This window comes from Diprion similis, chromosome 12 (assembly GCF_021155765.1).
Source record: "Diprion similis isolate iyDipSimi1 chromosome 12, iyDipSimi1.1, whole genome shotgun sequence".
Lineage (NCBI taxonomy): Eukaryota > Metazoa > Arthropoda > Insecta > Hymenoptera > Diprionidae > Diprion > Diprion similis.
Window position 1 is genome coordinate 7,916,313 of NC_060116.1, and position 20,951 is coordinate 7,937,263.

The 20,951-nt window shown below is 41.2% G+C and overlaps 3 protein-coding genes and 1 long non-coding RNA gene across 4 annotated transcripts in view; 2 read left to right on the forward strand and 2 right to left on the reverse strand.

Annotated features, from left to right (window-relative positions):
* Positions 1–2,044, forward strand: LOC124413702 (putative glycine-rich cell wall structural protein 1). The gene is made up of 2 exons (XM_046894463.1): positions 1–153; positions 956–2,044. Exons 1-2 carry the CDS (start codon positions 136–138, stop codon positions 1,502–1,504), a joined length of 567 nt encoding a protein of 188 aa, XP_046750419.1. The 5' UTR covers positions 1–135; the 3' UTR covers positions 1,505–2,044.
* LOC124413705 overlaps positions 1,606–20,951 on the reverse strand; it is a 25,580-nt gene continuing 6,234 nt past the window's right edge. The window contains exons 2-3 of the long non-coding RNA XR_006929893.1: positions 19,662–19,676; positions 1,606–1,767 (exon numbers count right to left, since the gene is read on the reverse strand). This is a non-coding gene — a long non-coding RNA (uncharacterized LOC124413705). The remainder of the gene's footprint in view (positions 1,768–19,661; positions 19,677–20,951) is intronic.
* LOC124413704 (immediate early response 3-interacting protein 1) lies at positions 5,692–6,605 on the reverse strand. Its single transcript, XM_046894467.1, has 3 exons — positions 6,444–6,605; positions 6,012–6,113; positions 5,692–5,919 (listed from the first exon to the last, which is right to left on the reverse strand). The coding sequence occupies exons 1-3, from the start codon at positions 6,580–6,582 to the stop codon at positions 5,864–5,866; spliced, it is 297 nt and encodes a 98-aa protein (XP_046750423.1). The 5' UTR covers positions 6,583–6,605; the 3' UTR covers positions 5,692–5,863.
* Positions 10,978–19,119, forward strand: LOC124413694 (bumetanide-sensitive sodium-(potassium)-chloride cotransporter). Its single transcript, XM_046894446.1, has 17 exons — positions 10,978–11,334; positions 13,081–13,240; positions 13,339–13,434; positions 13,732–13,923; positions 14,010–14,186; positions 14,256–14,395; positions 14,477–14,821; positions 14,895–15,120; positions 15,207–15,328; positions 15,431–15,566; positions 15,667–15,878; positions 15,970–16,211; positions 16,297–16,457; positions 16,723–17,050; positions 17,132–17,286; positions 17,403–17,511; positions 17,771–19,119. Exons 1-17 carry the CDS (start codon positions 11,068–11,070, stop codon positions 17,904–17,906), a joined length of 3,204 nt encoding a protein of 1,067 aa, XP_046750402.1. The 5' UTR covers positions 10,978–11,067; the 3' UTR covers positions 17,907–19,119.

Below are 20,951 nucleotides of genomic sequence, written 5' to 3' on the forward strand. Positions count from 1 at the left end.
TCACTCTAGAGAGGGCAGCGTAGCTTCTTCGGGGGGAAGGGGCCCCCACGTATCCAGCGGCTCGTCAAGGGGGTATAAAGGTTGCGTAGGCTCATCCACAGAGTCACAGAAAGAGGCGGCATCGCAGAAGCCGACATGAATCCATTGATCGCGGTAAGGAAAGAGAAAAAACCTACGAAACACCAACCTGGGCCTACCGTCGGGATATAATATATATATACGTATAATACCGTTGCGTAGACACTGCACATTTCGAGTTGTCTCGGTCTACGAAAAGTGAAAGAAAATAATAAATAAATCATGAATAATAATGAAAAGCGAAATAAGCGAAAGTCTCTCTATACGAAGTGCGAAAAATCGGGAATCGGACGAAATTTTCAATTCAGTTTTAACTTGACACAATCAGTGCGCGCTCTCTCGGTTACACGTATCGACAACGTGACGGATTGTATTCCCGGAGTGTCTGACAAGGATACAAGAAAATTTTAAAAAAACAAAGAAAGAACTCATTCCTTTACGATTCACGCCGCGTCGAAAGAAGACACAAGCCGAGAGAAACAGTGACTATAACTACAACTGATAGCACCTTGGATACCGCGAAAAGCAGTTCCATTAGTTGTTACGGCAAATCGGAATAACAATATCCATCGTCCTTGTCAGACTCTCCGGCGATCTGAATTCGGGGCGTAGATTGTGTAGAAATTTTAGTCACGTTCCAACCCTCGACTCGGTGATCTTCCAAATACCTACTAAAAATTTTCACGTCGGGTATCCCAATTTGTCCTCGGCTGAATTTTCTATAACAATGAAGACTCGTGTCCATAAATCTCTCGGAGAAATGAGGAATCTAGTCATCCCATAACTTCCATCCCACGTTCCCCTCGCTTCGATAAGCAACCGAAAAAAAGCATCCCAGGCCCAATGCCAGTCTCATCATCTTCTTCCTCTGTTACAGTGCATGGTTGTGGCCCTAGCCGGGCTTGCTCTGGCTGAGCCCCCAGTATCCTCGGGATACAGCTACAGCGGTCCCAGCGCGATCGCGTCCCTCGGTGGCTATTCCATCGGAGGCGGTGGTGGCTACTCCCACGGAGGTGGTGGCGGCTACTCCCACGGAGGCGGCGGCGGCGGCGGCGGCGGCGGTGGATACACCCAAGTCAGTACCGGATACCAGACCAGCGAAGGCGCTTCCGTCGACGGAGCCCTGCTCGAACAAATCCGCCAGATCCTCCTGAAGGAGGAACTCCAGTCCCAGCAGAGCGGCGGATTTGGAGGCAGCGGCTACGCACCCAGCTCAAGCTACGGTGCCCCGTCTCCACAATACGGCGTCCCCAGCCCGCAATACGGAGTCCCAAGCTACCAGACCCGCGTCGTCGGCGTTGATCTCGAGGGAATCAGACAGGCCATCCAGGTCGCCCAGTTCAACCAGATCACCCACGGACCCAGCTTCAGCGGCTACCCAAGCGGACCCAGCAGGCCAAGCGGCAGCTACGGCGTCCCGTTCTAGGCGATAACTATAAAGAACTAGAATAGAGAAGAGCAGAGGCAACCGTCGACGAATTCCGCGCATCAACTCCGGGGAGAACGATATGACGAAACGGCGTATAACCGGCAAAACGAAACCTGCTATTATGACCGGAATTGTGCTCTTTACGTCCTGCCTTGATGAAGACTGAACAGTCGTAGCTTCATCAGGGCAGGATTTGGAGGCTGAAGAGGATGATCGTCAGCCCTGGAATAAGATGAGACGCCAGCATTCGCGGATTGGTACTGAGACCTGATCGACGCAGACGAACCACACTGTTGCCTTATAATTAATCGCATATAGGCCGAACATCAGCCAATCTTCTTTGCGAGGATACTAAAAATCCAAGAAGAGAGATCGGAGTAAAAATTCGGTCTCGATTTCGCGCCATTCTTTCAAATTGCGCGCTGTAAATACAGCACAAGAGTTTTAGATATATAATGGGGAGAAGTTTGGGTTGAGATTCTCTTGGGCATTCCGAGCAACTGGGACTTATTTTTAGTGCCAGAAGATACAAATGTGAAACAAACAAGATTTAAACTGACACACGGAAATATTTGAGTCTCATACCCGAACGTGCACACCTGATACACAAAAAACACACACGATCAAACATATACATGCAAAGTACACACAAACACTCCTGAGAGAAAAGGAGAACATCAACACACTGTACGTATGAGGAATACACGCGAGTACGATATTTTTTTACATTATTTGTAATATCTTTATTATATTACGCATTTTTTATACCTGTATAAAGGCTTTTTTTGTAGAAAAAAATAAAAAATAATACGTCGCCACCGTTAAACAAACGTCGTCGTCGTTTTTCCTATCCGGCCCCGTTTCCCACCCCAAAATAACCAGTTTAGTTCGCCAATCGCGATAAGGCTTCTTTCTTCTTTGTTTTTCTCTTTTTATTTATCTTCATTTTATTTTATTTTTATTACGCTCAGATTTTTCGAAAGGACTGCCTTTCTCCTTTCACTTAAGACTGTACGATCGAATGAGATCCCGTTGCCCCGAGCCATGCGATATTCACCAATCTTGTAAATTGTTCAGAGACGCTGCTTCTCGTAAAGTTGAAATACTTATGTACAATACTGTGTATTTTTCGAATACGTGTTACGCGGAATCGATATCTTCTACGGAATGTGCGGATGACGATATACCCAACCGCCATGGAAACTTTCATATCTATTCGCGATGCGGAGTATCGAGGTATGGGAGATATACGTTTAACTCCCACGGATGTGGAACGGAGAAAGAGCTTTCCAACGGTACATTGGCCGTTGTCTCCTTCTTCCCCCCACCGAGTATAAATCTCCCCGTCATTAAAACTTCGAAAGTCGACCGAAATCGTGAAATCGCAACATCTCAAATATCTTCGCGATATGCATATCATCGATGCCGCGGGGCTATTTTTCAACCGTCGCACGTCGCACGTCCCTGTACAGGCGGTAATTAAAAAAGCAAAACTATGCGTTGGCCAACATAATGATTGCAACACCGCGGACGAGTTACAACGATAATAATAAAAAAAGAAAAAAAGCAACGATACTGCAACCTGCACCTAAACACGATACCGGAAATCAAGATCCGGCTCTTTCTCTTTTTCCTATCAATTACAATCTCTCTTCCTAGTATAACTCGCTGCACCTTTTCTATGGGAATTGGGTGCGCAAGGACAATGCGTGTACGTAGGTATACGCTTACGCAAGCGTAATGCAAGTACTAAGAGGTATACATATATCTAGGTACCGACATAACACATGCGATGCGAAAGTTGGGTATAATGGAAGTGGAAGTTCATTCGGAAGTGAAAAAGTAAGTGAGTTCAGACCAGTTTGCGAGTAAGGAAAAGGACCTGCACAGTTTTTAGGTGAGAAAGTGCGAGGCACCTCCAGTCCGGCTGACGTCACGAGGTGATGCTGAATCAGGGGCGAATTTCCTCGATAAAGGCGGGTATTATAGCGTGAGAAATCACGCGAACACAAAAAATTTTCGGCTCTTGAAGGATTACGGCATTCCTTGGTTAATCAGTAATTACACTTCGAGACCCCCCACGAAAGCATTTTAAGCCCTCGGGTACTGTCGATGTAATTCATGCCACTCGTCTTACTCGCTGTACCTACACCGTATTTCAGCCTTGCGTCAAGCCTCATTTCTCATATCCCCTCGGCCATACGTGAATAGCCATACACGGTATTACGTATGTATGTATTCAAGTATGCAAAGTTTTACCCGTAAAAGGAGGGCGAATGATCAGCGTCAAAAGCAGCTTCGCTTGCGGAGAAATCTCCTCGCGTATAGTCATAATTGCTCGGGATTTTGAATTTCCAATCGTTACGAACACGCGACTGGCCATTTCTTGCCGCCGATGATCGTGGAGTGACGTGATACATCAGTGATGGGGAAATACTCCGGCTCTATACACGTGTCGTGCACACCTATTTGAAAAGCATTGAATTACTTCTCGGGGAAGTTGTTCGTGAATTACGAGGGAAGACGCGAAGGCATGGATGTGTGAGGCAATTATTATTGATAAGTCTTACGCAAGGGCAGCAACACCCTGCATCTCCGATCGGTGCAGTTTCTTGCTTAAGAAAATGGAAATGCTTGCTGAAAGGAGAACATGCGGACTGCAGGCGAATGCAGCCTCGATCATGCCCGAGTAACGAGTTGATTACTTCACGATTTCGATCCCACGGAGGTAAAACTGGGCTTTGGACCTTCGGTTAGCTTCTTATTAAACCAATTAACAAGCCGGTGGCTCATTGTCTGGAAGACAAGAAAAATTTACCCAGCGAAACACGCGCGGGAATCCGCAAGTTTTGAAATCTGGGCATTCAACATTTTTCTCGTATCGTAGTTCGCGCGGTTTACTTTCGTTATTTTACGAAATGCAACTCTTCTATATACGTATACAAAGTCCTTTTTTTCTCTCGCACGATGTAATTGCTTCTATACACGCAACATCGAGTCCAGCAGTTCTTTTTATCCCGCATTTTTTATGAAATTAAACTAACCGCAGATATAGATACTGCACTGGCATTTTTTTTCGATTCGTCTACTCATTGGCTATTCTCACGAAGAGTCAGGCGACAGGATTTATCACTGTAGAAATACTTTCGGGACAATTGTAGCAGCAGTGACGTCAGTTTCTGGGCCAATTCACGCGGTGTTGCCGAACGAAAGTGAGGTTTCGATCCCTCCCCACCATCGAGACGCGGTCAAGATTGTTGAAAGTAAGACCCAGCGTGAAATTTCGCAAGAGTTCTTCATTTTATTATAATGTAGGTATATATAAGTGGAAGGCGTATATAACTTGGCTTTGTATTCGGATCAGCATCTGCTGGGTTCTTCATAAAAATATGTTGCATTATACATTATAATTAAATAACGAGCGAAACGTGCCTTGATGGTTTAAACGATGTCATCAAGACAGGGTCCTATAATAACAGTCAGAGTTTTAACGACGATTCTGCCTTTAATTCTCATTTTCAATTTTCAAAGCAGTAACGTAGTAATGTATAGTAATATGTATCTATTTTGCATACCCATAGAATACCTGAAGAAGTTGAATTTACTAAATGAGTTTCTTAATGCGACTTTTTCTAAACATGAATCATTATATTAATGTTACAAATTTCAGTCTAATAAAAATCGGTCGAACACGTTACAGTGTACAAAAATGTTATATTCTCAGTGTTATTATGCTCCAAATTCAGGCAAAACACGTTCAATTTTTTCGAGACGACGAATAAACTTTGAAATATTGTAACGTACAGTCTAAATATGCGAAATCTTGTGATATTTACTCAAAGCTGTTTAATTGTAGGTAAAACTTACCGCTTGGAATCATTTGAATATATTAGTGGACCTCAACTTGTTCGCTTATGCAATTAAGTTACAATTGCGTGTGGCGTCTTCTTTCAATAACGATCATTATGCACTACTGAGAGTCAACAAAACTGGCTATTATGGCCTTCCCGCTTGTTTGTCGTTGATTCAAAATCCAAAATCTTCTTTCCCTTTTGAAAAATTGATAAGTATGCTTTAGAATACGATATTACGACATAACAATCCGTTGATACTCCCAACCACATTCGTCCTTTTACATTGATGAACAACACCAATAAGGGAAATGCATAACAATACGCAATTAGAAATACAAATATTACATTTTATTTATAAAATTACAGTGATCTTACGGCACGTGTAAATCATGTCCTTTAATGTGAGCCTCAAATATGCACGGCGTTAACCGACATTCATCGCATGTCCGATGAAATCTCAAATTCGTTCGATTATGTTATGTTCGTTCGCGATGCATAAATTTCATCCCAGGACAAGTTTGACGACGATTGTTAAAATATTCAAAAATATCAGTGGAACTGTAACAGAAGCATCGATTTCTCATATAAATAGCGGTTTAAATCCCTAAATGAGTTGCATAAATAATAACATATTTTACAATCATACTTACACCTTGCTACAGTTCTGATGGAACGAACGAGATTCAGCAATTGGGATCTAATTGTTGGCGGCTCGCCGAATCCCTGAATATTTTGTTGCGCGCTCCATCCCACTGCGCATGCGGAATAATTTATATTAAAATGGCGTCTGCGCAACAATGTCAACAATGGCACGTTTCGAGGTTAGGTAGCTTAAAATTCAGCCGTCTATCAATGTAGACGCTTTTAGTTGCGTTCAAATCGAATGAAATTAGCCGCGCGTCTAGTAACTCGACAACGAATGAACTCACGCAAAACGTGAGAAAATCACAGATGCACGAACTGATTGTCAGAGACGAAAGAACTTGACACGTCACACGAAGCGCCGAGGTTAGGTCGAGTGGAATGATTTGATAAAAAGTCGACAGAGAGGCTGCCTGTTATTCTGCTAATCGACTACTTACTTTTTACTAGAAACCGCTCCTCGTGTAAAACGCATACCGCGTTTAAACACAGCAGCGTTGCTTCGAATAAGGTCCATAACGTGAACGCCATGTTGATGTAACGTTTGATTTGACATGCGAATTCAATCGCTATACGCATATTTTTCCCGTCTTGTGCTGCCATCTTGACTGCGCATCAAGAAACACAAACTGCGCATGACGCTCGTGTCTCTTCTCTGATGTTAATATTACTCAACGTTGCCGTGAGTCATAAATTCGTACCATTATCCGACTTGGTAAATTTCTGTATTGCCAGCTATGCCACTGACGGTAATGAAAAAATCTAACAGCTACTCTTCGGATGTAAACTCAGTGATTAACTGAGAGATTTTAGGGTGAAGTGAAATGAAAGTATGACTCGTTGTTCGAGGTCATTTTCGTATGAACTTAGATCGCATGATGCGTATAACATAATCACATACAACTACACCTTATTCAATTTTTCCTATGATTAACATGAAATTCATGTTCCATACGTTAAGGTTTATCGTTAATACAGTAAGTTTTTACCGTCCCGATTGATCCATGATCGCGTTTCTCGAATTACTCATAAACAAAGTCATCATAAAATTCAATGGAGAATATGATGTCTCGACAAAAAATTTTTGTTACCGGGGTTTGCCAAATACGTTGAGCCAAAATATAATGGATCACATTGCTAAAGTTTGTGACGATTTAACCAGTTTTTAAGTGACCGTAATTTACGGTATTCGGTTGCGGCAGAAATAAATTTGCTTTCAATACGTAAGAATATTTAAACAACGATCTGTACTTAATAAATTATTCTATGCGAAAGTGGAGATAAATTTATAGCCTTCGTTTTTGAATTATATAAAGAAATACGAGTTCGCGCATTGAAAATTCTGGCATATACGTGGTAACTGGACAGCAATGCCGTAGACAAATTTTTTCTGCACCCTATAATAATGACGTATTTATTCTATATTCAATCGCAACGATATGTCAATTATTCATGAAACAAATAAGAACTGGCGGACAATAAAAAAAAAAAAAAAACTGTTATTTATGGAACAGTACCATCGGATAAAATACTTTTTGTTATTCTCAATCCGTTACACAATCATACTCTTACATAACAGGTTATATATTTCTGTGTACCTTATACGATTGTTCAGAGAATATAACGTTTATCGATCCTATCTCAGCGTTGAAAGTCTTCTAACATCAAGATAAGGAATATCTCGTTATTGTAAACAGTCTAAACGATCTCAGGAATAACGAAACTATTTTTATGATTCAATGCGGCGATGGTGCGAGATCAAGATTAAAGTATTTCGATTTCCTTAGATACTGCTGCATCAAAGTTCCAGAAGATAAATTTTCAACGAGATTTCAAAGCACTGCAGAGTTACACGAATAGCGACCTAACATACAACTTGTTAAAGCAAGCAGAACATTGATTCAATTCAATAGTAATTCGAATTAATTATTATCGGGCCATTGCAACTCGGTAATAAATGCTTTTTGGAGAGATTTCGAAAGTGTTTTGAACATTATTCGTTCTTCTGGGTGCCACCAACAACAACAATTCATCCTTCGGTGTCGTTTGACGTTAATAAGACTTCGCTGTTGCACTAAACCAACCTAATTCTAGCTTCGTTACGACTAACCAGATTTGAGAAGACTTGCACGTTATTTGAAATACTGAATCAAGAAACTTGTGGTATTGGCGTACCTCTATGGAACTTATTTTACAGCGTTTGTTGCCTTGAAATTTCTTCCTTTTTTCGTAAGCCGCGAAGAACATTCAAAAAATATAAATAAAATTACTCTTCGTTCTTTTGCTATTTTTCCAGAAAATGAATAGCAGTAGCGTTAAAAAACGGACTGTACATGAAACGCATTCGCATACACCGTAGTTGTATACACCATTGAAGGTGCAGCAGCTTTTGAAACGCAGCGTGCCGCTACAATCAATAATCGCATCCCGCCATGAGATCTCCCCATTCGCGTTTTCACCCTACCTCGTGTTCTTCGCTCCCCTTTAGCCTGAGGCTCATATAATTCCTCCCTTAGATTTTAGACTATGTCTGCGCTGCATTCTGGTTTTAAATATCTTCTTAAATAACAGTATTCCGACAAAACGAGGTGAACAATACGACATGGACGTACACATGTCAATTTATCTGCAAATTGCCGTAAATGATTGAGCTCTTGCTTTATTCTACGTGGGTGCAATGTCACAGCCAGTGCAATGCAAATGTAAATTGCATTAGATATGTATTCGACAGAGTCGATGTGTCATCTCATCAGATGCAACTCGTAGTTGACTGTCAACGGGTCATCCTTTGCGAGACAATAAAAATTCCAAGGGAGTCTGCAAGACGTCTTGAAATTGTATCACAATAAGTTACTGCATTGTTTATTTGTAACAATGTAATCTTTCGTTATACTTCCGTAGCGTTAATCGTTGTTCTTTTGAATTTTCAAAAGCTATTGGACTCTGAATTAGGACTAGAATACGTAACGCATAATTATCATTAATTTTAGATAAAATCGGCAATAAAAAACTTCTTCAGTGACTTATTCGTGCAAAGAACGATCCGAATGTAAATCTTCTGACTCACACCCACGCACGCCTGAAATACGCACATATCTACAGGAATTTATATTGGCAAAAAGAAGCGAATGCCGACCAAAGCACGCGGGCGTACCTAGGCTTCAGCCCTGCCAAGCAACCACCAAACGAATAGCCGTCAGTGTCGACCGCGCGCTCAGGAAAGTCTGACGCTTTGCCGTTGGGCCTCGTCGACGTTCCAACATGTGACACGACACTAAATCTGCGATAAGAGTAGATGCTTGGATTCGTGGTAAAAAGTGTTCCAATTTTTTGTATAAAAAAAATTGTGTCCATCGTGAAAGGTTTCTAAGAATAATCCCTAATCATCTTAGCAGCGAAAAGTTGGAGAAAAATCCCTCTCGGAAATCCTACAATCAAACAATAAACCGACATATGAAAGTGCCGAGTGCTTTTCCATATGGCGAGAAACGGTCGTTCTCTGTGATGTAACATTGAAACGATTTTGTTAGATTACCAGATTTTGTGACATTCATAGCTCGCGATTTTAAATCACTCATTTGGCATTTATAAGATTATTCAAATTTGATTTACGCAACATTGTTATTGAAATTGTTGCCACTATGAGGACCTGAGGTAAATTTTAGAAGACCCTCGCGAAAAAAAATTCATATTGGATGTAAATTCGTGCCCTCAACTTTTTTCTTATGGCAATTTAGCATTATCTATGACTTGGGGTTACGAGTTTTCACCCAAGTTGAGGGTTTTTTTCGTGAGGGGATGACTGGAAATTCAGGGTTCACACGATCCAAAACCACCTCGGAATAAAATCCAAAATAATTAGAACAGTTTGGTTGGGGTAGCAGATAATCACACCACCGGACACTGTACCGTAGTATTTTCTTCTAAAGTTGTTCCGGAGAAAATTGTTTGGAAGAAATGTCAGACACTCATTTTCATGTTCTCATCGCCAAATAAACAATCCTGGCCCCAACATCCATAATGAAAATCCAACAAATAGCACGTTGAAATGAGACATCAATTTTGCTGCGCGCTGGCCGCTGATTATTCCGGAAATTATTTTAGTTTCACAAATATTTGCACTCAAGCAAAGTGTAGGAATCCGTGTGTTTGTACAGGTGAATATTAGCAAGCGTCCCTGCGGGTCAGTAATCTTTTGTGTACAAGCAAATTCGAAGATTCAAACTACGAAGCTAAAATTATACTCTTAACCGCGATTTGAGAAAACAACACGCGCTGGATTCATTTACTCACGATCAGTACTAAGAGTTGACCCCTGGACAACAGCTGTGTGTCTTCTTTGTCTGGTGTCCGGTTTACCCGGTTTGTTCGTGATTATCAAAGCCGTAATACGTTTTTGCATCTCCTCAAATGTTCAAATTAAAAGTTTCCTTTGAATTGTTCGTTGAATGTTATTCGCCTAAGAACCCCTTAAATGAAATGTTAGCACGAGTGCCTAGGCATGAGATCGCGCGATATTGTCAGGGGATGTTGGTTGAGGGTATTTGGAATGGCGCCAGACGTGTAATAAAGTGAGTAATTTATATTTCAGAGTGCTCGCTGGATCGTGGGCCAAGTAATCGATAAGGGGACGATTCGCCTGGTCAACTAAAAATATTTACGCTCATCTCTGACACTTCGTGATCAGAGAAGCAATCACGTATGTCCATATAATGGTGGAGAAATTCGAGATCGTTGTTTGATTTTGTGGAAGCATGGAGAGCACGTAGCCGTTGATCAGCTGTAGTAATTCTCTTCGTCCTCGCGTGTAGTTACACGGGGCGTATCCAAGGGGCTAATGATAGCATGACAAATTATACCAATTGGACACGTGTTTGGAAAGATAACCTATTTTCTAACTTCCACATACGGCACAATAAGATGAGATAGAAATCTTAGCTCGAAATTGTCGAAATGAGTTCTTGATCTAACAATAAGATCAGAAGTTGGAAAATCGTCCAAAACCGCAGTACGAGATAGTATTAGGAAGATTGCGAATCGCCAAACTGCAAATTAATTGTCAAAATGGCGTACGAAAACGGAAGAAGCAGAAGCATTGACCTGGACAATATGGAATTGGATCCCATTCGGCGAACGCGTTTTCACGTCAACCGAGTTGACAGCTTGGAAGGTCGAGCTAGCCTCCTGGGGGAACAGGAGACCAAGAAATCCCTGCGTAATCTGACACGCGAAGCATTACCTCGACTAGATAACTACAGGAATATCCTAAGTCTACAAGCAGTCCATAGACCTACCCTAGATGAATTGCACAATTCTTCTTTCGTCAACAAGGTAAATATCGCAGAGTTCGTGGCGTTCTCATACACGTCGGCCTTCGATTGCGGGGTCCACGCTTGAATTTCATGGTTTTATTTCGACCAGGACAAGCACACCACTCCACATGCCCACTGTCGATTGTAATTGAAAGATTCGTGACAGCGAATTTTAGCAACAATTTAAGCTTCGTTCAAAAGTTTATTAGAAAATTGCCTCACGTGACTCGAGGGACTGTTTTATCTGCTGGCAAAATACTGATTTCCTACTCATTGTCCAAGAAAACAATCTTAAGACTTACGATTAGTATTTCCATTACAGTTTTATATCGATGTTAAACATTTTAAGAAGAACTTCATCGTCTCCGTACACTTAATGCAAACTGCTGGAGTCAGTCACGTAGAAAGACAGTTACTTGACCAAAATTCAACCGATCGAGGTTTAACTACGGACCACATTGAAATGCACGTAGCTAAATAGACAGATACGTGTTTACCTATCAACCCTCACAGTAAACGTGGTTTTGAAAGCCACCCAAACACTTCAAGTTCGACTTGATTCTTTAGGGGAAACTACGGCTCTTAACGCTTGATTCAATTGACCTAAGCTCGTTTAACAATAAAATATAATTAACGCACGTCCGTGGCTGGCTAGTAGTAGAGCAAATATAGGAACAATTAGTGCTCTTAGAATTTAAAAAGGTCCGTTGGTCGGGTCAGCAAGATGACCTTCACGTACTCGTAGGTAATTAAACAATAAGCGTTAAACGACAAATACTTGTGATCTCTGATCATAGTGCGTCGCTGACGTACAAATAAAAGCACCTCAAAACTAACTGAAGGAAAGTATATCGACAAACGCCCCATTTCTTGATCATCCTTCAATCCTGCAAAGATCAGGATAATTTAAATCGCGGTAATTTCGACTGTTTTGGAAGGTTCTGTTGACTGGAGAAAAAACGTTTCTACTTTATCGAGATAAAAGACTGTTAGACACAGTCAGTGTTAATTTCTTTTTGCATGATATCAGATTTCGTTTCATAAAAATTTTTCATCCTGAAGTGAAACGATATCAATTTTCCGAACCCAGTCGTCGTCTATAAAATGCTTCCGATCTGTGCAAGGCTCCCTATTTCTCAGTAAAAATAGGAGGAAATTATACCTAGCGGTTTCCTTTCGACCGGCTCGTGCATAATCACTAATCGGCGGGCGGTTGCATGCAAATCTAACGATCCGGTCAGATATCAAGGTGGCGTGTTACCCATTGCCCTAGACACGCGGTTGCCTAGACACCTGCTCAACTGACTACCTCCTCGATGCTTATCTCGATAGACGATTATAGCGTTGAATAGAGGAACCTAAAGTTCGAACCGAAGCAGGTCAGTTTGACGATGTCAGCGATATACGAGGCAGCAGAGTAGATGTGACACATGTGACACATAGCGTTATTATATAAATCGTTAGCCTTCATTGAACGACTGCGCGGGACCCTTCTTCCATTAGTTACTTTACCATCACCTCTGTCTCCTCCTACCTCCGCTCGTGTACGCCTGCAGATACGTTACCATCTAAATACCAATTCTCTTCCACAGTGGATGGAATGAGCATGAATTTAAAGCGCGACGTGACAGATTCTTCAGTTGTCGCAAAGATTCGCAAAAATGCATTAGTTTTGAACGCTCGATCACTGACGATTTTTTTCCATTGATACTGATTCAATCACTTATTTGAACAAAACTAAATACCAGATACTTCAATATTACAGGGTCACGCGTCCAACACACTTCCATCATCCGTGGAGAAGCCGTTAGAAGCTGGTATCAAGTTTGGGTGGATCCAGGGTGTGCTTGTACGATGTCTCCTAAATATCTGGGGAGTGATGCTCTTCCTGCGGTTGTCGTGGGTCGTGGCACAGGCAGGGATAGGCATGTATAGTGAATTCCGGTTATGTCGCGATGCTCGGCTTATTTCGAATCGACTGATTGGAGAACAGAGTTTAGTTAATTATCCATCCTCGTTACAGGCGAGGCACTCTTGATAATAATTACAACCACTGTGGTGACCACGATCACCTCTCTGTCTATGTCTGCCATCAGTACAAATGGTCTCATCAAAGGAGGTATGAATTCTAACCAGTGGTTCGTTTGAAACACACCTTCGTATGACATTGTAATTAGTCTAAGTGCAGGATGAGTAAATTGAATGTTCACAGACGGTAGGGCGAATAAAAATTGCAGATACGCATACATCACATTGGCAGCAGCTAATCTATATCCATAAACGTGACTTTACTTCTCATAACTTCAGCGAAAATAATGACGAAGCTTATAACATCTTCATGCTTTCGATTCAAGAATCTTTGAACCGATACGACCCAGATCGATTCATAAAATTAAATGTTATTTTGACTTCGTAGGTGGAACGTATTATATGATCTCAAGATCTCTGGGTCCCGAATTTGGCGGATCCATAGGATTGATATTTTCATTAGCCAACGCCATTGCCGTCGCCATGTACGTTGTGGGATTCTGCGAAAGTCTAGTTGACTGTCTCAAGTCCTACGGCATCTGTATCGTCGATTGCGATAGCACCGACATTAGAATAATAGGTGAACACCACTTGGTATTGGTTGAGTCAGTGACCGTGCGTCATTTTTCCGATTAAATTAAAGCGTACTATTTTCTCATTGACCAGGTTGCATAACAATCGTGCTGTTACTGATGATCGTCGTGATTGGAATGGAATGGGAAGCGAAGGCACAGTTGGGCCTGCTGGTCATACTTTTGGTCGCCATAGCAGACTTTGCAATTGGCACTTTTATTGGGCCAAAAGACGAGGGAGAAAAAGCCAAGGGATTCGTTGGCTACAGAGGTAAAAAAATTCAAACTGGAATTACATGCCATTCGTTCCACAAACTTTACTAGCTACCTTATTTTCCAGCTGAATTATTGAGGGAAAATTTTTATCCGGACTACAGATACAGCGAAGGAGTGGACCACAATTTCTTTTCAGTCCTGGCAATTTTTTTCCCTGCAGCAACGGGAATTTTAGCTGGCGCCAATATTTCCGGCGATTTAAAGGTATGTCACATTTAGCTTACCAGTTAATAATTCAAAACAGGAAAATACAACAATCAGTTGAGTATTTTATTTCGATTTCAGGATCCTCAGTCAGCTATTCCAAAGGGAACTCTCCTGTCGATCCTAGTAACAACGGTCACTTATCTGCTGATGGTTGTTATGGTTGGAGCCAGTGTTCTCCGCGATGCATCAGGAAATGTGACAGATCTGATTTCTTCAATGACAGAATCACCGATCCTAAGTTCAACCGTAACTGAAACAATAGTCGTCTTCCAAAATGCAAGCACCATCGAAAATGACACGTCAACTATCCCAGAGAACGTGACCAACCCCATGAAAGATGCGATAGATAGATCGTGGTCGATTTATGGGACAGCTTTCAACTGCACCGGAGGATGCGCGTACGGATCACACAATAGTTTCCAAGTACGTGAGACAAACTGAACTAAGATTTTCGCGGAACATGTATAGATTTACGATCATTCACCTGCTCTTACAGGTAATCGAATTGGTTTCTTTCTTCGGACCGTTGATATACGCCGGCTGTTTCGCAGCATCATTGTCCAGCGCCTTAGCGTCCCTGGTATCGGCGCCAAAGGTCTTCCAAGCGCTTTGCCTCGATGAATTGTATCCAGTAATCGCTTGGTTCAGCGGACAGCCTGGGAAAGAACCAGTCAGAGGATACATCCTCACGTTTGCCGTCGCTGTTGGATTCATTTTGATTGGTAAATAATAATTAATGTTCTACTGCAGTATGATTGAGCGTTCAGTCATGCATGTATTAAACGAATTTACCAACTTCTACGCACAGGGGAACTAAACACAATCGCACCGCTGATATCAAATTTCTTTCTCGCGGCATACACCTTGGTCAACTTCAGCACCTTCCACGCCTCGTTGGCCAAGCCGATCGGCTGGCGCCCGACGTTTAAGGTATTGAATGAATAAATATAATTGATAACGGTTAATTATTTCACGCTAACCGATAACTTCTGTCCTCATAAATACCCTGCGATTTCATCTTATATGTTACAGTATTACAATATGTGGCTCAGTTTGGCAGGGGCTGTACTTTGCGTCGCCGTCATGTTCTTAATTTCATGGTGGACTGCACTCATCACCCTGTCCGTTGTGCTCGCCCTGTATCTTGTCGTTTCATACAGGAAACCTGGTATAAATTAATTCATTCAAATTCTAAGTTATGTAGTTGTGACGGTATAATCTTTGGTTGGACATTCACATCAGTTTCCCGTCCTATCTTTCGCTTCCAGATGTCAACTGGGGATCCACGACCCAGGCTCAGACCTACAGCAGTGCGCTAACGGCGGTGCAGCAACTCGATCGCGTTGAAGAACACGTTAAAAATTATAGGCCACAAGTCTTGGTGCTCAGCGGACCCCCGAGTGCTCGTTCGGTGTTGGTGGATTTTGCACATCTTGTCACAAAGAACCACTCTCTGCTGATATGCGGGAACATCGTTGAGGTTTTACAAAGGCCCTTGAATGAATTTGGTGGTAATTCTTATTTCTACGATGTACTTGGTGTCATTAATTTATCCAATTTCAAAATTGCAGTCTATTCTTCCTCATCGAACGCGTGCCTCTCTAATCAGTAAATCGATATCCTGGCTGAGGGCCAATAAAGTAAAAGGATTTTACTCGATGATTGACGGGACAACGTTTCAAGAGGGAGCCACAGCAATGCTGCAAGTATCAGGCCTCGGTAAATTGAAACCAAACATTCTTCTGATGGGTTACAAACAGGATTGGGCCGCTTGTTCACATGATGAGCTTAACATGTATTTCAACGTAATGCAGTAAGCGGTTTTTGCATCAATTCTTCGGCAATCCTGAATTGCGAATGCGCTGGGTTTGAACCTTTAAAATTTTTGCATCTCACAGCAAGGCGCTAGACATACACGTGGCGGTTGCTCTGCTCCGTGTTAACGACGGCTTGGACTACAGTTCGATAATGTGCGACGCCGAACAGCAGTCTACATCCCCAAGAAAAATCTCCTCAACTAGTATGTCGCAAAATCGAAGCTTTTCGCAATTGAGCCAAGGTAATCTCTCACTTCGACAGAATGGAAGAACTTGTCTAATGATAGTAAACTTGCTTTCTCAAACCGAAATATGAATCTCATATTTTTCAATGAAAGATATAAGGTAGCCATATCTCACATGCTTTTTGATAATCAAACCTCATTTCTGAGACAGATCTTATCGTTAGAGAACTCATTCAAAAATTGATCCAGCTTATAGAATATGCACAAAAAACATCGTAACGTATGTTTGCTAAATTAATCGAGTGCGCTCGAAATTTTCCAGCAAGTAGCGCATCTGATATTTCGATGCCCGGAAGTCCGGCACCCCGAAGATCTCATGTGGTTAGCGAATATCCGAATCCAACGACCGAGGATCGCATAGAGCCTCGACAAACCGTGGAGGTTATCTCCAAGGAAGTCTTGACGAGCGTGACGAGGTTCCAAAGAAAACAGAAGAAAGGAACCATAGATGTATGGTGGCTCTACGACGACGGTGGACTGACCTTGCTGATGCCTTACATCATCAGTACTAGAAGTAATTGGGCAAGTTGCAAGCTGAGAGTATTCGCCCTGGCAAATAGGCATTCGGAGCTTGAGTACGAGCAGAGAAGGTAGGTGAAAATAATCATAAAAACTTGAGAATTATTTTATAACCATTGATTAATCGAGATGAGATCTCCGTCCTGTTTTAGTATGGCCAGTCTGCTGGCAAAATTTCGGATAGACTATTCCGCGCTGACAGTTATTCCGGACATAACTAAGCCAGCACAGCCGGCAACAACGAATTTCTTCAATCTGTTAATAGCCGACTTCCAACAACCTGAAAATCCCCAGGATCCCGATAGCGGTGAGCATTAAAACACTTATTTGATAACTGAGATGATGTGTGTTTCGTCATTTCATCTATTGTTATTAACGAAATTTGTTATCAATAAAAACCGCATCGTTGCTTGGTTTTTACAGTTCCATTGAAAGATTCAGAGCTCCTGGCGATGAAGGAAAAAACAAACAGACACCTTCGTCTTCGTGAAATACTTCTGGAAAATTCAATGGAGGCCAATCTGATAGTAATGTAAGATCGACAGATATAACGTTTTGCAATAAATAACCCAATACTAACGAGAAACGATTCGAACAAGTAAAGTGTGGAATTTAGTATAACGAAATCTGTAAAGAAAAGACTAATTGTAAAACAATAGCTCGGTTTTTCATCGTAAAATTTTCCGTTACTGCATTGCATAACAAATTATATCTATATTTGAAATCTTATAATAGATTTCACCGAGAAATGCGTGTGACTTGACAAATCCTTTTTTATTCTGTTTCTAAAGGACACTTCCGATGCCGAGAAAGGGGGCTGTTTCCGCACCATTGTACATGGCTTGGTTGGAGACTCTGACCAGAGACATGCCACCGTTTTTGTTGGTACGAGGGAATCACACATCTGTTCTCACCTTCTACTCATGAATGAGAAAAGTGGCCTGAGTGTTTAAAATTTTTTTGTCCAAGAGTTTTCTTGTATCGCGTAAACCAAAAAACAATTAAAATGTTCAAACAAGCATCTACCATTACAAGCAGCCAAAGATTTTTCTGGAGTGTATTACGTAGTCGTTATACTGAATGATGATGAAGAAAGTTTCCACTCTAATATTACCGAGAATGAGACTAACAATAAGGAAAAATATTATGGGTATACATCTACTAGGTATATAAATGGGTGCATTTTAAGCCTTTGCTTTAGAAATTCACGGTAGACGGAATGTCAGGTTTAATTTTTCTACTTATCATGTGGTAATAAACAGCGTAACATTAACTTGAGTATAGTCTGTTTATCTCACGGTCACGAACAAGGCTAGATTAAAATAACTCACGGCTTCGGGTAGGAAATTGAAATTCTTCCAACTACATACCCTAAGGAATACGTGTGCATTGTGAAACCATGATACTGAAAAACGAATTATTGAAACACCCTCGGCGATTATAAAGCTTCAAGTAATTTCATTATTGTCAGCACAATAACGCCTTTGGCAGTAACATAAAATTCAAGAACGTTCTTCGGTGTTATAAATATGCTGACCTTCCATCAATACTACGTGTGTAAGTGGTGACTGTCAAAGTTGTGCATCAATTTCGAGCGTAATTCTTAATTAAAATGATATAGTAATCCCGGTGCGTGTTACGCCGGTTATAAAACTTGATGTACTGTAATTGCAGGACGTATTATTATTGTTAGTCAACGCCTCAAATTAACCACTGCTATTTCCTATTTTATATTCAATATTAAAAAGCTAATTGTAAGCCACACTAACGAGCCAACGACTGGAAAAATGTACGGATGAATCCGTGGGGAGAAATACGTTCTATGGTGGTATTAAATAATTTTCACAAATGTTTAGAACAGATGATTTACAAAGTCGAACGTGCGTTCAGTAAAAACGACAAGATAATCAACGGAATCAAATACGGCCGATGCCTTATAGGTGTGTAATAGCTCATTAAAGCTAACATGAATGTATGCATAATAAATACAGCTGTATAAGGAAACGCGAGGTTGATTACGAGCAGCTTTAAACACGGTTCAAACTTTCGAAGCACCTATTATGAATCAAGAAGAAGAAAATTATTTGTACAAACTTACACGCAGCAGTTTCGATCACGCAATTAAATCGATTCAGAACACAAGTCACGCTTTTTAATTCGACCTGATAATAAGCAAAAATGCGGTAGAGTTGTTCGTGATAATTTATGAATTCTGGTATTCTAATAATTGCAGAATTTCTAGATAGATTATTTCAATGCAACGTGCACGTGAAATCTCTTGCGTCAGATGGAAGAGAAAGCTGTACACAAGTTTCAATTTTTCCACCAGAGATCGGTAACATGCAAGTATATAGCCTCTGTGGTTTTCAACATTGTGTATGCTGTTCGGAAATCGTAGTAAAGAATTTTCAGCCCATATCTTGAGCTTGATACCTCTAGTGAAAACCTGATTGGAAGTCAAGCTTAAGACTTCTGCAGACGCCTAAGTCCTCAAACCGGTAAGAGTAAATTTTTTTGTCGCAATAAACCATCAACACTTCTGGCCAGCAAAATTTTTTCTGGATCCTCAAATTCCAATTCAAGCACTAACTATAGCAAACATGTCTCATAGCGAATTCCTGTGTCTCATCAGCTACAAGATGAACTTCTATACAGTTTATCTCAGGTTTTACGAAGAATAACACGAAGCCAGACGATCTCGGTGGGTACGAAGTAGCAGGAAGCGTGGCATGTGAGATACCGTAAAGGTAGTAATTTTATTGCGAGTTGCAGCGTAAAGTTAATATCAGGCATTAAAGAAGACCAAGAGATGAAGAATTCCACCACACTAAGATTGCTGTTGAATACAACTCACTGTCGTGGAATTCTAAATGAGATAAAAGCAAACAGCTGGATTAATTGCTATTCGGGAGCAATTCAGATTAACAAGTTGGTATAAGCCATGGTGAATTTTAGGAAAAAAATATGATTGTTCAAAATTGCAAATATGTAAATTACCTTTTTTCGATATCTCAGAATGTGTGCAAGTGTGCAATGGGTTCGAACTGTTATTTACTACGCATCTGAAAACTTGATTTCAGTCACGCTAATGAGAATCACACATAGCTTTGCCTCAATTCTCCTTGTTACGCTAATAAATTAAGATGTTCACACTCTTTTTATCTTGTGATTCGAAGAACTTGAAAAAAACTTGTTGAATTCGTAGAATTGTGAAACGACAAGTTGCGAGTGCAGTAATCATAGTGATATTTCATTACAGTGATAAAGTTTCATCGTAATTGGATCTATGATTTGATCAAGTGAAAGTGTTACTTACGATTAGTATTGTTCTCGTACTTGGGACGCAGAGACATCGCAGTATGCATAGAAATGAGATCCGTCGCAGAAACGGTAACGGTACTCTCGAGACAAATCCAGGCCACCGTGTTGCTAAGCGTCAATGCCAACATCTGAAACAGAGAGAATAAATCACAGCGAGGGCAAACTCGACATTGTTAGAATCCGAACGATGAATGTCCAGGGTTTGTTCCGCGTGAATTTTGCGAAACGAACATAATTCCCGTGTCGGACAACAAGTTACGAAAATAAAATACACCAACGAAAAAGGTGGACTAATTGGTCTGAGGTCAAAGGACAAATTGGGTTCTCCATTGACGCGGAAAGCATCTCACCATTCCAGACCATTTCCCATTCGAGAATCCTTGTCAAGCACGCGACATCCTTAATCGTGTCAAGTTCTTCGCGTCTCCCGAGTCTGAACCTGACGTATCGTGGCCGCTTCACTCTACGCTCCGAAGATCGATAGTAGTCTAGGCATCATAGTTCAAACGATTCGTAGTTCTCGAGACCCGATCGATTCTCCAGTGAATCAAAGGTGAATGCACCATAGCCAAGCTATGCGTGTGGCTAGTTAGTTAGTGTGTGACTCTATGTGAGCAATCATTTACACGGTTAAAAAGTTATCTCCGGCTC

Coding starts and splice junctions, on each gene's coding strand:
- LOC124413704 (XM_046894467.1), bottom strand. CDS start 6,582: ATGCGTATAGCGATTGAATTCGCATGTCAAATCAAACGTTACATCAAC. Junction 6,114..6,443: donor GGAGCGGTTTCTAGTAAAAA/GTAAGTAGTCGA, acceptor CCGCATGCGCAG/TGGGATGGAGCGCGCAACAA. Junction 5,920..6,011: donor CATCAGAACTGTAGCAAGGT/GTAAGTATGATT, acceptor CTTCTGTTACAG/TTCCACTGATATTTTTGAAT.
- LOC124413694 (XM_046894446.1), top strand. CDS start 11,068: ATGGCGTACGAAAACGGAAGAAGCAGAAGCATTGACCTGGACAATATG. Junction 14,822..14,894: donor GATCACACAATAGTTTCCAA/GTACGTGAGACA, acceptor CTGCTCTTACAG/GTAATCGAATTGGTTTCTTT. Junction 17,051..17,131: donor CTTGAGTACGAGCAGAGAAG/GTAGGTGAAAAT, acceptor GTCCTGTTTTAG/TATGGCCAGTCTGCTGGCAA.